The 15,678-nt window shown below is 34.5% G+C and overlaps 1 protein-coding gene across 9 annotated transcripts; it reads left to right on the forward strand.

Annotated features, from left to right (window-relative positions):
• The first annotated feature begins 20 nt into the window (after positions 1-20).
• TMED5 (transmembrane p24 trafficking protein 5) lies at positions 21-15,263 on the forward strand. 9 transcript variants are annotated; one of them, XM_087447401.1, is made up of 8 exons: positions 312-452; positions 2,045-2,131; positions 5,243-5,324; positions 5,533-5,630; positions 9,491-9,674; positions 11,540-11,627; positions 11,776-11,843; positions 12,227-15,263. In XM_087447401.1, exons 5-8 carry the CDS (start codon positions 9,516-9,518, stop codon positions 12,443-12,445), a joined length of 534 nt encoding a protein of 177 aa, XP_087303527.1. In that variant the 5' UTR covers positions 312-452; positions 2,045-2,131; positions 5,243-5,324; positions 5,533-5,630; positions 9,491-9,515; the 3' UTR covers positions 12,446-15,263. The 9 variants fall into 9 exon arrangements, with proteins under 9 accessions (XP_087303488.1, XP_087303481.1, XP_087303500.1 ...); XM_087447410.1 differs by lacking the exon at positions 5,243-5,324; XM_087447418.1 differs by lacking the exon at positions 2,045-2,131 and having other exon boundaries at positions 321-452.
• The last annotated feature ends 415 nt before the right edge of the window (positions 15,264-15,678 follow it).

The following is a 15,678-nucleotide window of genomic DNA, read 5'->3' on the forward strand; positions in this document are numbered from 1 at the left end:
TGTGAGGCGGTCCGCTCACACGCCGGACCGGAGGCGGCTGGGACCGAGGAGGGTGCGGAAAAGGACTGGTGGCCCCGCCCTCAGTCCCCACCCTTTGGAGGCCGGCGTTTCCCCCTCTGAGGGAGTTTTTGCCGGTGCCACGGCCGCCACCTGGAGTTTCTTCAGGCTCCAGGTTTCCCTACCACGAGGAGTCCAGGGAAGAAAAGCCGAGCCTCGGTGCCACACTCGCACGCTTTCTCCAATCCCAGATCGCCCCGGCAGGAATGGGCGACAAGATCTGGCTGCCCTTCCCGGTGCTCCTCTTGGCCGCTCTGCCCCCAGTGCTGCTGCCGGGTGCGGCCGGCTTCACGCCCTCCTTAGACAGCGACTTCACGTTCACCCTTCCGGCCGGCCAGAAGGAGTGTTTCTACCAGCCCATGCCCCTGAAGGCCTCGCTGGAGATCGAGTACCAAGTAAGTGCAGAGGGTGAGCTAGCCTCCTGCCTTTATCCCAGACGCACCGCGTCGTCGCCTCTCACCCGCTTAGAAACTTCTTGCGGACGACCGGGCTGGGGAAGAGACGAGGGCCGCCGGGGCAGGCGGCCAGCTCCGCGCAGGCGCACGAGGCGAGACTCTTGGGCCGGAGACCGACAAGTTAGGCGGGACCTGGGATTGACTACCCGCCTTCTCCCCTTTCCTCCGGTGGGAAAGAGGCCAGCGCTCGTGTTGTCGGGTTTTTTCTCTTTGTTTTATAATTCACCCATCGCTTTGCTAGCCAGTACAGGCTCCGGTACTGAGAATTTCGCAATACAGGACTGATACACGTTCTCCTTGATCATTGGACGAGATGACGACACTTGTTTTATTCCCCACCACCCTCACCCACTTCCGATATTATAAATCTTCACTGTCATTGCTTCGGTTAAGGATTTTTGAATTGTGACCGTGTGATTGTCACTAAATCCAATTTTGGAATATTTTGAAACGGGCTATTGATGTAATTAATGGTGCATTTCCTCAGTTATATATCAATTATTTTTAAATCAAATAAGGTCTAATTGTATATTAAAACTTTATAACCTTTCTTTCATTCAGCATTGTAAGCATTTCTTCCATGTAACTGTTTCCTTTTTAGTATCTGCGTAATGTTATATAGAGAGTTGCCTTAATTTATGTAGTCATTCTGATAGAGGATAATTTCTTAGAAGAAATCTTGTTAGTTCCACACAGCAAATTTCGATGTTTCTAGGTAGCACTGCAAAAACGATGCGTTCGTGTGGTTCATCTTTTAATTTTTTAAAAGTTAATTTATAATCAGATATTAGTTTTTTTAAGTTGATATATAGAATCTTTTTCAATAACAGGTACTGTCAGATATAGAGCAAAATAAAAAGTTATGTGGAATTCTCATCCGAAGTAACTTAAGCATTAGATTATTTATAGATGCATAAGGTAAGCATAAAGTATCCAAAGTCACAAAGTGAGGAAAACTGAGATTACAACTCAACATTTCTTGATTTCCAGAAGTTCATTTACTGAACAGTTACCATGTGGCAGTATGCCGGGGGTGGGGGTGGGGGGTACAATACAGAGAGTCCCTTTTTCAAGATCTTGATGTTTAAGGGATACTGGCTCATAAACAGGTAATTTCAATAAAGTATGGTTAAGTGCTATTAGAGGAGGGTGACTTCTCTGGGGTTTCATAAAGGCTTCCTGGAGAAAATAAATTTGAGTCTACAAAGATGCTTAAGTGAGACAAGAATGCAAGGAAGGAGGGACATTTTAGGCAAAGGAACAAAATGAATAGACAGTTCTGAAAATGCATAGTGTGAGTGTTTTCGCAGTGGGGAGTATGTAGTAGACACTACAAGTACTGAGTTTTTGTTAGATTTTAAGACTATAAAGTCTAGGGTGGGCGTAGGAAAAAAAAAAGAGATTGAAGAGGTCAGGAGAATGGATCATGAATCTTAGTCTTGTCCTCCATGCCAAGTAGCTTTGCCCTTATTCTGTACAAGGGCCTCTGAAGATTTAAACAGTGTGGTAACATAGTCAAAAATGTTTTTCAGATCACTGGGTACAGTGTTGAAGATGGATTTAAGGAGGGCAAAATTAGAGACAAGGAAATCCACTAGGAGATTAGTGAAATAGTCCAGGTAAGAAACAATTTGTATTATTCAAAAATTCCTCAGTATTTACCCAGGTATTAGGGAGGAAATCTATTTTAACTACTGACCTGTTATGATTAAGAGCTCCAGCTCTAGAGATAAAATACCTGGGTTGAAATCCTGACTCTCACTTACTACCTGTGTGATTTTGAACAAGTTACTTAACCTCTCACATGTAAAATAGAGATAATAGTAATTACAGCATAGAGTTGACTTGAAAAAATGAGTTAATAAGTATTCATAGACCATCCCTGACATGTAGTAAATATCCAATGAATATTAGTTTTTTACATTTACACTTCTAGAGTTGTATACTGGCTTGGTTTAGCTTTATACTTTGCATCTTTAGTCACTCTTAAAAGGACTGTTCCCCCAAAGCATTCTCCCTAAACAATTTAATTGTTTTGATTGAGGAGAGAAGTAAAATCATTTTACTGTAGTCCTAGACAAGGTTAGAGGGGTTTGCAGGGTAGAGATTATCTTCAACTTTTGTTTGCATTTTCTAACTCCACGATTAATTTCCCAGTAACACAAGCTACTGATTGTTGTCTCGCTTTTTAAAATGTCAGGGAACAGATGTTCCAGACATTGCCCTTGGGTGACTGTGACATATTGAAAAATTTTACCCATTTCTTACTTTCCAGGTTTGGGAAGACACTTTTAGGATAATTCACCAGCCCCACATTATATTAAGTTCGTGGAACTTTTAAATGTCAGTACATATATCTTATGAATAAAATAGATCATTCATTTAAAAATTTAAATCATTATTGAGTGCTTAATTTGTGTAATCACTATGCTAGATGCTAAGGATACAATGGTAAGTAAAAGTATAGGTCATGCCCTCATACAGTCTAGTATGGAGACAACATTAATCAAATTATTACACAAATAAATGTGAAATTATAACTGATAATTGCTATGAGGGTAAGTGCCTGCAGCTATGACACTATTTAATAGGAGGACTTGATTTCATCTGGGAATTGAGAGAAGACATCCTCAGATCAGATCTGTAGAAGAGTTCAGATCTGTAGAAGAATCGGGCTTAGTAGGCATAAGGGGTGAGTAGAACAAGGCGATGGGTAAAAAGAACAGCATATGCCAAGGCATTCAGGAAGAAGACAGAAGAATACCTTTGAGAAACTTAAAGACCATTACAACAGCAGTACAGACAGGGAAAAGTGGCACTCGCGCATCATATTCCATTGAAATCATTGGGAAGTTTAGTTTCAGATTATGGTATTTTTAATAAATATTCTATATTTTAAATATATATTTTTTTTAAATTAGCTTTTGTATTCTTAAATATCATTTTTAACAATTTCATTGAGCCTCACAGCCACTACCAATAACATCTTTTAAACTTTGTTTTACTGGAATCTTTGCTTGGTTTTGTTATATCTCGTTTTCTGATTTAATGGATATCTTTTTTTGGTTTTTTGGAGGATAACCTTGAGTAATTCTTTTAGAATGCTTTGAGTCCTTGGATATCTGAAAATGGCTTTACTTTTTGCTTTCACTTCAGTAAATATAATTTTCTTACTTGGGAACCTTGAAGACATGACTATTGTGTTTTTTTGCATCTAGTGTTACATATAAGAATTCTCATGTCAATTCCAATTCTTGTTATTTTCCAGTTCTCTACTGACATCTCGTTGGAAATTTCTAGGTTGTTCTTAAATCCTTTGGAAAACTCAGTAGGATTTTTGGATCTTTTTTCATTTATCCTGCTTCACATCTATTAGACCCTTTCAGTCTAAAGATTTTTATCTTTTGAAGCAGGAATTTTTATTCTCCTATTTGATGATTTCCTCCCTTCGTTTCTCTTGGGTCTCTCCTTTTAAAATGATTCTTAGATGGGTATTGAAAATGTTTAACTGTCCTTCATGAAAGGTCTTACCATTTCCCTCATACTTTTCATCTACTATACTTTTTCACCTTGTTCTGAGAATTCCTTGGCTCCTTCTTGTTCTCTGATTTTCAGTCTCCATCCATGTTCGTTCTGCTATCATTATATTTGTTAAGGCTTTATTTTGGCAATCACATTTTTGGCTTTTCTAAAAACTTTTTCATATCAGTATTTTCATTTTTTATGGATTTTACATTCTTGAATTTCTCTGAAGATATATATTTATCCAAGGAAACATATTTTTAAGTCTGTTTATATTAACTATTTTTTCAGAATTTGATCCTCTGAGATAACATGAAAAAGAGGGCATCAATTTCAACAAATATTTGGTTTTTCTCTCGTCTGTTTAATTGAGAATTTTGAGATTGATAGATATTGGTAGCTAGATATATCCTTTGCTCAGTGGAATATCTTCCAGAAATTCCTTACTTTTCTAGTCTGTTAACAGCCATCCTAGATTTCCAATGTTGTTATGGATTATTTGTATTATGTTTTCTTAATTTCATTGGGATTTATAGAAGAAAAAGAATTACATACATTTAGCTAGCCATTTGAAACCAGTTCTGTTGATCAGTAAGTAGAGCACAGGAGTAGGTAATGTTTTATATCATTCCATTAAAGCCACCAAGAAAAATAAAATGGAGTGTTAATATAAGAAAAAGAGTAGCCATTGGAGGCCGATTGCTGAGTTCAAATTTTGCCCATGCCACTTATTGTATCATCTTGGGAAAAGTACATCTCTATGCCTCAGTTTTGTGTGTGTGTGTGTGTTTTTTTTTTTTTAATTAAAATGAGAACAAAAATAGGACCTACCTTTTAGAGTTGTTGTGAGGAATTAATCCACATAAACCACTTAAAACAATGTGTGGCGTAAACTGTAATTGTTAGCTGCTGTCATCATCATCATCAGGACATTTAGGGATCGTAAAGGAACAGATTGGGTTCATAGGCCGTTAAGTAAATGGCCTACTTGGAATATACAGTTCATATTGGGTAATAGTAGATGAATGCGATGAAGAAGTCTGTTGGAGTCAGATCATGGAGGCCTTGAGTTCCAGGCTAAGAAGTAGCTAATTATTCTTATTTTATTGAAGAAACAAACTCAGAAAAGTTACACAGCATGCCCTAAATTGCCTAAGTAAAAAGTTTCACCATTTGAAATCCCTTCTATGTTTTTTTCCATTCTATAGGGCTTCTCAATGAAGGCACTGTTTTAGGAGGATTTCAGTAATACCCATAAGGCCTAAATTTAGGTGGTGGCAACAGGAATTGGTAAGAAAGGGACAAGTTCCAAAAATGAATGGAATTGAACTAAATGATCTTTCTGCTCCTTTCTAGCCCTAACATGAGTCCATTGACTTTCTTACCCCTCTAGGTTTAGAAAATCTTTTCATCCTATGATCCACTTTATATAATTTTTATTAATTTTTTATTTGCAGAATTTGTAATATGTGTTCTTCTCTTCTGTGCTTTTCTACAGGTTTTAGATGGAGCAGGATTAGATATTGATTTTCATCTTGCCTCTCCAGAAGGAAGAACCTTAGTTTTTGAACAAAGAAAATCAGATGGAGTTCACACGTAAGTAATCTCTTAGTTGAGTTCCTTGGGCTGAGTAAGACCAGTGGGCTATCTGCAGCACAGGGAAATTTAGCACATTTGATATTAATTATCAGTATTAAATGATTCCATATGAACATTTTAAACAGTCTTTGATAGTGGTCTATCTTAAACTACAAGTCTTCCATTAACCTTTTTCTTTTTGTTTAGGCATTTTGTATTGATCCTGACAATTTTTTCTTTGCTTTGGTTAAATAAATGAGTATTCCCTAGGTATTGCATTCAATCTGTTATGGCATTTTAAACCTGCCTTTCTGGCTAGCACAGGCTATTTTAACTATAAGTTCCTGTTGCAGGTATGTATTCTGGTTTCTTGAGCTGCTGGCTATGTCATCTTTGCCCATTGTTTTCTTTCTTAAAACAACAGTATAATACATCTCAGAGTGTGTGTGTGTGTGTGTGTGTGTGTGTGTGTGTGTGTGTGTCTGTGTAAAAATTATTGTTTTTACTCAGCCCTCACTCTTTTTAGGTAATTAGAAGACCTGAAAGTAAAAAATCTGACCATAGGAAACCATATAGAAAGAAGACACTTTTTGTAACTCTTTGAGTTTAGAGTTTGACAAAAGGCCATATATTCTCTTCTTACATCTCACTTCTCTTTCTTCATATCTCACTGGTGTGTTTCCCTGTTCCGTTCTATTATTTTACTATAGCACTGTCTTTACTCAATATTGTTATTGTGTTTAAACTGTGAGTTTATAGGAAGAAGAAGAGCAAATACGGAGCATCTAATATTTGCCATAAACTAGGTTTTGCATTTTATATGCTTCTAAATTAATCATTCCAACCCACTATGAGATAGATTCTTTGATTCCCCGATTCCCATTTTACAGACAAGGAATCTTTACAGACAAGAAGGCTCAGAGATGTTAAATAAGTCTGCAGGGATACACATTTATTAAGAGGAGGAGGCAGGATGGACCAAATTCTTGCTTTCTGCCATATGATGCTTAGAACATCCCTGGCACATAGCACTATGTAAGTACTAGTTATTATTATAATTATTGGTCTTTGTTAACCAAAGTACCTGGTTAACCAGTGTAAGTGATGAATGAATGAGGGGGAAAAGATGTCTCAACCATAATTTTTTAACATATTCATTTCAAAGTACTTTTTAAAATGGCATTTTACCTATGCAGAGCTCAGAAAAAATATTTGCATAAACTATTAATAAACAGAAATAGTAATTTAAAGATTTTATTTATTTATTTTTCCCCCAAAGCCCCAGTAGATAGTTGTATGTCATAGCTGCACATCCTTCTAGTTGCTGTATGTGGGACGCGGCCCCAGCATGGCCGGAGAAGTGGTGCGTCGGTGCGTGCCCGGGATCCAAACCCGGGCTGCCAGCAGCGGAGCGCGCGCGCTTAACCGCTAAGCCACCGGGCCGGCCCAAGAAATAGTAATTTAAAAAGTCAGTTTAGATTGATATACTTGGAATTGCCCATGCTTTCTCTTTGATAGGTATATGAACAAGAGTTTTTATTTATTTATTGAGTTCTTTTGATGTACCTACCAGGCCACTGTTCTAAGCACTTTACATGTATTAATTTTTTTTATTCTTCACCACATTCCTATGAGGTACATATTATTATCATCTTACCGATGAGGAAATTGAGGCTAGAGCGCTTAAGTCAGTCGATGAAGGTTGCACAGCTACGGAACAGTGAAGCCAGGATTTAAAACCAGGCAGTCCAATTGAGTCTTAATCACTACACCAAATTTATAAATCTACTTTCTATAAATTAGGTTTAAACAAAAATTGTATCTTTAGCTATATTTTTTAAAGGCAACTAAAATCTTAGTTATGGCACTGAAATAGCTTTTTTCTTAAGTTAAATCTTTGAAACAAATACTGTCCTTCCAGAAGTCAAGGCTAGTAAAACTGTCCCCAAACAGAGCCTTAAACAGCTTAAGTAATACCTATTTGTCTAGCACTGCCTGGAGAGCGAAGTCCTATAAATACCTTTTTCTAGCCAACTGAATAAATATTATCCTAACGCACAGCAGAACTTATACATTTTGGATTACTTATGCTACCTCTTTATTCTACTTGAAAGGAAAATTTATTCTATGCATTTTTATTTGGATAATATTTTGTATCATTTTTAGTAATAAAATTCCTTTCTACTAAAAGCAGTCAACACAGATTTAGAAAGATTAATATAGGAATGTAGGAATATATAGGAACATAGATATAGAATTAATATAGGAATGACTATAAAGTAAAAAAGTTTTTTGTACACATGCTGAAGCTCATACATTTGAGTCAGTGCTTCTCAAACTTTTTTCATTTTTACCCCATCCTGATGCAGCCTTTTAAGACTTTTTTCCCTAATTATCCTCCCATGAAATTTTAATACCACAAATATACTACATGTCCGTTTTTGTACTGTATGTATATCTGCTTTATATATAAAAAGAGTAGGTACAAAGCTTACCCTTTTTATCCAGTGCAGGGTTAAGAATGGCTAAAGAAAGTTGAGTTAAATAAAATTAAGACTAAACAAAATTAAATTAAAAAGCTATTAACATTATATTTAACTTTGCATAATAATCATGACATTTTGTTTTGTTTTTTCCTTTTAAAATTGTTCCCCAGTGTATTCACCAGTGTTTGCTTCAGGCTCCTTCCAAAGATTAAAAATACATCCTCAAAAGACAAAGCTTTGTTATGATTGAGGAGATTGCAAAGAATGCAGACAGGCTCTGAGCAGTATTGTAGAAAGATCAATTAACTTGAGTCAGAAAACCAAGCTTCATCTATGCCTATAACAGGCTATGTGATCATGAGCAAGTATCTTAATCTATGTGAACCTTATTTTACTTACCTTGAAAAGTAAGCGCAATATTTTGCTTGTTAAAGTTTCTCTTCACAAAAAAATTATTAGGAAACCATTTTGCTAAATTAACTCTGCCCAGGCCAATTATCTTGAATGTGAAGCTAATGAGACCAAGATCATGAGTTTAGTTTAGATATGAGTGGCATTTATTCAGTAAAAGTAATGCCACTGAGGGTAAAGCTCCAGTTGTTGGTCACTGACCTCATCCCTAATCTTTATAAACTAGACGACAAAGATGTACTTAATCAGCAAGAACCCTAGAAGAAAGTATTTAGAACAATCCATCACTGCTTTTGAAAACAAAACTTACTTTACTGATTAATCTCAATTGAAAGGGGGGAGGTTTGTAGTCATATTTGCATATGAATTGAACTCATTATAAATTACTTTTAATAATGTATAAATATTAAAGTTCATCGCGAGGGGCTGGCCCGGTGGCGTAGTGGTTAAGTTCGCGTGCTCAGCTTCGGCGGCCCAGGGTTCGCAGGTGCAGGTCCCAGGCGTGGAGCTATGCACCACTTATCAAGCCATGCTGTGGTGGCGTCCCATATACAAAATAGAGGAAGATGGGCACAGATGTTAGCTCAGGGCTAATCTTCCTCAGCAAAAAGAGGAAGACTGGCAACAGATGTTAGCTCAGGGCCAATCTTCCTCACCAAAAAAAATAAAGTTCATCATGAGGTATCACGTATATAGGTTTTTAATCCTATCTGTTTCCAAAAATTAAGTCAAGATCATTTACCATAATTTACTGAGTAAATGCCAAGCACATCTAAGTTGCAAGTACTTGAATATGTATTTCCAGGTTGCCTCTTTCCCAAGAAATTACAAATTATCTTTCAATACTAAGGAAGTCTTTCTTTCAGTAAGCTATCCAATTATTATAAACCAAGTTATTTCTTCTCTTTATTGACAGTATTTTTTCCTTTGATCCCAAATAGAAGTATAGATAACTGAAGACATGTACTTTTTTTATTACAGGGTAGAGACTGAAGTTGGTGACTACATGTTCTGCTTTGATAATACATTCAGCACCATTTCTGAGAAGGTGATTTTCTTTGAATTAATTCTGGATAATATGGGAGAACAGGAGCAAGAACAAGAGGACTGGAAGAAATATATTAGTGGCACAGATATGTTGGATATGAAACTGGAAGACATCCTGGTCAGTACGGTCTTTTAATAAAATAATAAAAAATTATTAACATTCAGAGGCCTTACTATATGATAGGCACTGAGCTCAGCATTTTTTCTGCATTAGCTCATGAAATCCTTAATTAACTCTATGAGGATTATTTCTCTCCATCTTTCCAATGAGGAAATTGTGGCTTAGGGAGATTAGGTAACATAACCAGAGAGAGGGAGAACTAGAATTTGAACACAGGCTCTTAACTACAAAACTCCCTTAGAATGTTCACAAACAGAAGAATGTAACGATCTGTAGTGTACTTACACATAGAATAAAACTGAGTAATTTGTAAACACTTAAGGTGTACAGGCATTTTTCCTACAGCATAGTTTTTATAACATGAAATTTACTATTACTTAACTTGCTCTGTTGACATTATTCAGAGTAGACCTAGCAATTATCAGAAACTAGCACTACACTCAGGAGGACAAACTTTTTTAGAATATAGCTTCTTTGCTTGAATCACTTTCTGATTTGTTAATCATAAACATGCATAATGAAATATGCATCTATAAGAACCTGTTTGCTAATAATAGTATAGCCAGTGATAAGGGGGAAAGGTCATTACCCTTCATCCACAGCTAGATGTAATCAATGATAGAATTTACTCAGCGATATCTGTAAACAGCATATATACCGGCAGGAGAAATAACGTGATTACTGCAAGTTTGAAACTGTATAACCTCTAATACTTTTACAACCTGAAACTTTTTTTTAATAATGTGATATTTTGATCACTTGAGGTTTCTCAGGAAAGCACCTATCAAATTAAAGCAAAAGAGACATACTGTAGATCAGTTAGCTTGAGAAGTCAGAAAATTAAATGATCATATCATATGTGTAATTCCTTAGTGACTAAGCTCTCTAAGCCTTAGTTTCCTAACCTGCAAAAGGGGATAATACCTCTAGAGTTGTGAGGATGAAATGTGATATAGCATGGGTGTAAGTGCTTTAAACAGTGTCTGGCACACAATAAATTTTAGTTTTCTTACCTTTTCCATTGGTGTTACTGTGAAACTGAAAGGATTAAGTTTGATTGGCATGAATTTTTAACATGACAGTCTTTGAGCTCACCATGGTTTCATATGAATATTAAACTTAGTTGAATTTTAGCATTGGAAAAAGAGTTATCATTAGTCTAGCTCCAACCTCCCTCCTTTTCCCCTCTCATTCCCTTTTATGGATAAGGAACGGGCTTAAAATGGAAGTGATGTATCCATAGTTCCACTACTGGTCCAGTCTTCTTCCTACCCATTTTTAAAATCTCCATCATATTAATACATTCTTCCATTTTAAATTTATTTTGCCAATAAAACAAAATACAAGTAGTTATAAATCTTATTAGTACTCAGTGCATTCTCAAGATTTCATTCACACAGTTAAACAAAATAACCGAAAGTTCCATTTTAAATATGGCTTAAAATACTTATAAGTCCTTTTTCATGAAAAATAAAATGTCTTTCAGGAGGTTTTTCCATTTACTCCTCCCAAATTTTGTATCATAACAGCAAACTTAATTTTATATTTGACTATCATTATGATATTGAAAAGAATTACACATGGTCTTTTTATTTGGGAATCTGAATCCCATATTTTTCTGGCAAGTATTTGCATTACTAGGTTACCATTCCTTTACAAATATGCCCATTTGATAAATATCACACTTTGTACTTTTGTAGGTTTAGCAGAGCAGTCTGAAATTTTGAGGTATTTTTTTGCTTAAATGAGGATTTTAAGCAAGGTGACTAACTAGGAAAATCTTTTGCTAGTATTTTCTTATTTTTGCCATAAATATTTTGACATTTCAAATCTCAACTTAATTTTACCTTATATTCATATAGCCCTTTTATAGTTTTCACATCACTTCTTACCAGGACCCTACTATAAATACAGTGTTTTCAGAAGATATGCAACTTAGAATGCATCTTGGTAAGCTTGTTTTATGAATGTGATCTTGGAACATTTTTGTATGAAGAATAGATTGTTCTTTTGGATGTGTAGTATACATATCTAAAATTGAAATATTTTCTAATTTCACTACTATTTGTGAGATAAAAACATTTGGTGTTTTTGCTAGATACTAAATTGGACCAGACTAACATTCAAAGTAGAAAATATTATAAACACACAATGGATTATATAAAGGTAAATACCTACAAGCTGTTATCAGTTCTGTTTTTTAAACTTAGTCATTTTCTTATGGTTGTGAGAGCTAAGAAAGACATAATGTAGATAAAATTCCTGGCACTATGGTATTCAAATATATTTTCATTTTATTTATTTTCAATTCACAGTAGCTTTGCTCCTTTGTTAAATAACTATTTATAAACAATAATTTAAATATATCAGAACTTTTATATAACCTTACAGAAGATCTTTAGGTAATCTACATAGTACCTGTCCTTTAATTAAAATTGTGTTTGGATATAAAACTAATAAGAATATCAGGGTACTATGAAGCACATTTTTAAGTTAACTTAAAATTACTGAGCATTGTTTTATAGTAAAATTATTTTATTTATCTCCAGGAATCCATCAACAGTATCAAGTCCAGACTAAGCAAAAGTGGTCATATCCAAACTCTGCTTAGAGCATTTGAAGCTCGTGATCGAAACATACAAGAAAGCAACTTTGACAGAGTCAATTTCTGGTCTATGGTTAATTTAGTGGTAATGGTGCTGGTGTCAGCCATTCAAGTGTATATGCTAAAGAGCCTATTTGAAGATAAGAGGAAAAGTAGAACTTAAAATTCCAAATCAGAGTAATTAACATTGAAAAAGAGACGGAAAATTGCAATGAACTGTTACAGTCAAGACCATTAATAGTTTTTTCCAAAATGTTTTCAGGCATTACCATAGGTGTGAAACAAGTATAATATTAATGTGAAAGGAAAGTCTTCACTTTCGTCTGTGCAAGTAATCTTATTGCTCCAGTTGTACTTAAGTGTATAACAGAAATATTCTGCAGAGTATAGGTGTAGTTGAATGAAGCCATATTAATAACAGCATTTCCCTCAGTTTGAAAAAGATTTTGCAGATATCATAAGTGATTTAAATAAATGAACGTTGGGCCTAAATGCAACACCGAACAATGTTTTTAAAAGATTCTCTTACCTAGATGTTTATTTGTAAATGTTGCAATTACAAATTAATTGTAGAAGTTTTCAATATATTACGTTATAAGTCATCTGAGAATTACCTAATCATGAATTGAATATACCTTTAGAAAACAGACTCAACTTTTCTCTTTTTACATGTGCCTCTCTCCTATAATGTAAATAGAAGCATAGCTGTGAAAGATTTGTGAGATTTTTATAACTAAATATATTTCAATTTAAAATATTAGCAAAAAGTATTAGTTTTATATACTTAGCCTACATTCCCAAAAGCTGACATTTTGACAGTTCTTACAAATGCTAAGTCAACTTATTAAAATTAGGACAGATTTTCTCTTTGAAGTGAAGAACAGCTAAAGGTTGCTCAGCCTCCGTAAGGACACATTCTAATTCTTAACTAAGGTAATAGGATTTTAAAATTAAATGTGTGGGAAAATAATTTTATTTTTATATTATATGTCAACAGTATTGCATTCATTTTAACAAGACTACTGACTTGGATAATACATTATTACCAGCAGTTGTGAAGGAAATATTGCTAAAAGGATCTGGGCCTAATGTAAATAAATATCTCCTTTTCTGAGTTCTCAAAATCTTATGTAAAAAGAACTAATAAAATGAATAAAAAAGAATTTAGGTAAGCTTGAGAATATCTGATCAAAATTAAGTTCACTTAAACTGTAAGTATCTGGAATCTGACTGGCTCATCATGGACTCAATCCTAATATAAATCATGATATTAATTTCCAGTTAATTGGAAAAAACTATACTTGGCTGTGGGTTTTTATTTTTTACAACTGTTTTGAATTATCTAAGTATTCAGGTACATGTTATGAAACATAAGCCCTACTGTAAGGTTTAGCACTGGGTGTACATATTTATTATAATTTTAACTTTCATAAAATGACCTTTCTGATCACTTTATTTATTGACATTCAAGTAAGGATAGGAAACCCACAAATTCCCAAGGTTAAACACTCAATGTGTGAATAACTATATATATAAAGTCTCTGCCATCCTAGCTTATTCCAGTCTGTGGAGTCTTACTCAAATACTAGTAATTTAGCTACATCATGAATTAAATAGAATTTTTTGGTTATACCCATTTATAATATTGTTTATGACAAATATGAGTTAGAAACAATCCACTTATGAGTATAGAACCCCTCTGTAGGTTAGTACTGCTGGAATTCTTAATAAGCAATAATGATATCCAGAGATAATGGTTTCATTTATAATTCACACTCAGAGTGGTACAAAAAGAGATTTATTTCCCTCTTTCTTAAGCCCTTGGGAGAACAGAAGCTTAGATTTCCCTATTTTGAAGCTTTTTAAAAATGAGGTAAATGCCATATAATGATCAATTAACTTATTGGCCAAGAAAATGCTTTAAGTGTCCAGGAGTAGTCCCTGTAACACATGCAAAACAAAGGCCAAAAATATCATGGCCTGTGAAGAGCCCTTCTTTTTCTCCCTTCTGTTCAAGTCGTAATGAGAAGCAAACTTACAATACTATAACTAATAAAACAGTACAGATATAAACTACTGCATCTTTTCTATAAAACTGTGATTAAGAATTCTACCTCTTATGTATGGCTGGTTACTGTACTGTACTCTGACCCTTCATCTAACAATTTGTTACATCATCTTCTACATATGATTTGTGCCACTGATTTTAAGCCCTTGATTCACTAACTTCTTACCATATAGTAATAGCCTTCTTTGGAAAATAAAAAATTTAGGAATATTGAGGACAATTTTATTTTTATAGACACAAAGTGAAAAGAGTGAGTTTATTTAAGCATCTTAAATAATGGCTGCCTGTATTAACCAAAAAAAGTAAAATTTGTAAGCAAAGAAATAAGTTCTTTAATATTTCTAAAGGCATACTCTTTATCTGCCTCATGGTTTTTTAATGTCAGTATTCAATTTCAAAATTAAAATTATGCTAAAATTGAGTAAGCTATTTATCACTTGGCTGATTTTGTCTTTGGTTTTTAATTATATAAACTTTTTTAAGAATACGGCAATATTTAAGGCCTAGAGTTTCACTCATTTGCATTTGGATCATTAATATGCAATTTTTTAATGTGAATTTCAAGACATAGAGGGTAAATAAGTGGTTGAAATAGCACTGAAATAAATGACAAATTGAAATGTAATTTTATGTTAAGTGTATTTATCTTTCTTAAGCATTGTTATTACGTCTTAAAATTGACAAAAATTGAGTAACTATTTGTATGCCTCTCCAAATGACAATTCTTTATCTGAAATTTTAAAAGAAATTGATTCAACATGTAATGGTTTTTCATCTGAAGTATACTAATGCACAATCATTGTTGCTCAAATTGTATTATAGTTGTGGACAGCCATATAAAATGAGCAATGAATACTGCGCTGAATATATATAATAAAGATTACAATCAAAGAAAATCTTGTCTACTAGTCGTTGTAAATGCTGTCTAGTCCTTAAAGCCTTCACTGATCTCATCTTAGCTAAGTGTGCTCTTCCTTCAATTTGAAAACCCATAGTTCTCTGTGCTTATTGTATATCATTCTACCTTGCATTGGAGTTGTTTATGTGTACTTATTCATCTGTTGCACAAACATGCATTGTTAACTATAAGATGCTCAAAATATAGGGGCAAAGATCATTCTGAAAGTTTAGAATGCTAAATAAGCACCCAGGGAGCTTGCTCCACTCCTCAACCCACCCCAGAAACTGATTGTTTAGATCTAGAATATGGTTCCAGAATCTTAATTTTTAACCAACACAATTTGAGATTATGTTGTCCATTATCTTTGGACCATTTGCCAACTGGGTGATCTTGGGAAATCAAAATTCCTTTGAGCCTATTTCTTCAT

Source organism: Ceratotherium simum, chromosome 2 (genome assembly GCF_057802395.1).
Source record: "Ceratotherium simum simum isolate JZ-2026a chromosome 2, ASM5780239v1, whole genome shotgun sequence".
Taxonomy (NCBI): Eukaryota; Metazoa; Chordata; class Mammalia; order Perissodactyla; family Rhinocerotidae; genus Ceratotherium; species Ceratotherium simum.

What these genes read in the sequence shown, in the direction of transcription:
- TMED5 (XM_087447355.1), top strand. Translation starts at nt 264, where the DNA reads ATGGGCGACAAGATCTGGCTGCCCTTCCCGGTGCTCCTCTTGGCCGCT. An exon ending in GCAACTTAGAATGCATCTTG is followed by an intron (nt 11,628 to 11,775) that starts GTAAGCTTGTTT and finishes TGTTTTTGCTAG; the next exon opens with ATACTAAATTGGACCAGACT. An exon ending in ACACAATGGATTATATAAAG is followed by an intron (nt 11,844 to 12,226) that starts GTAAATACCTAC and finishes ATTTATCTCCAG; the next exon opens with GAATCCATCAACAGTATCAA.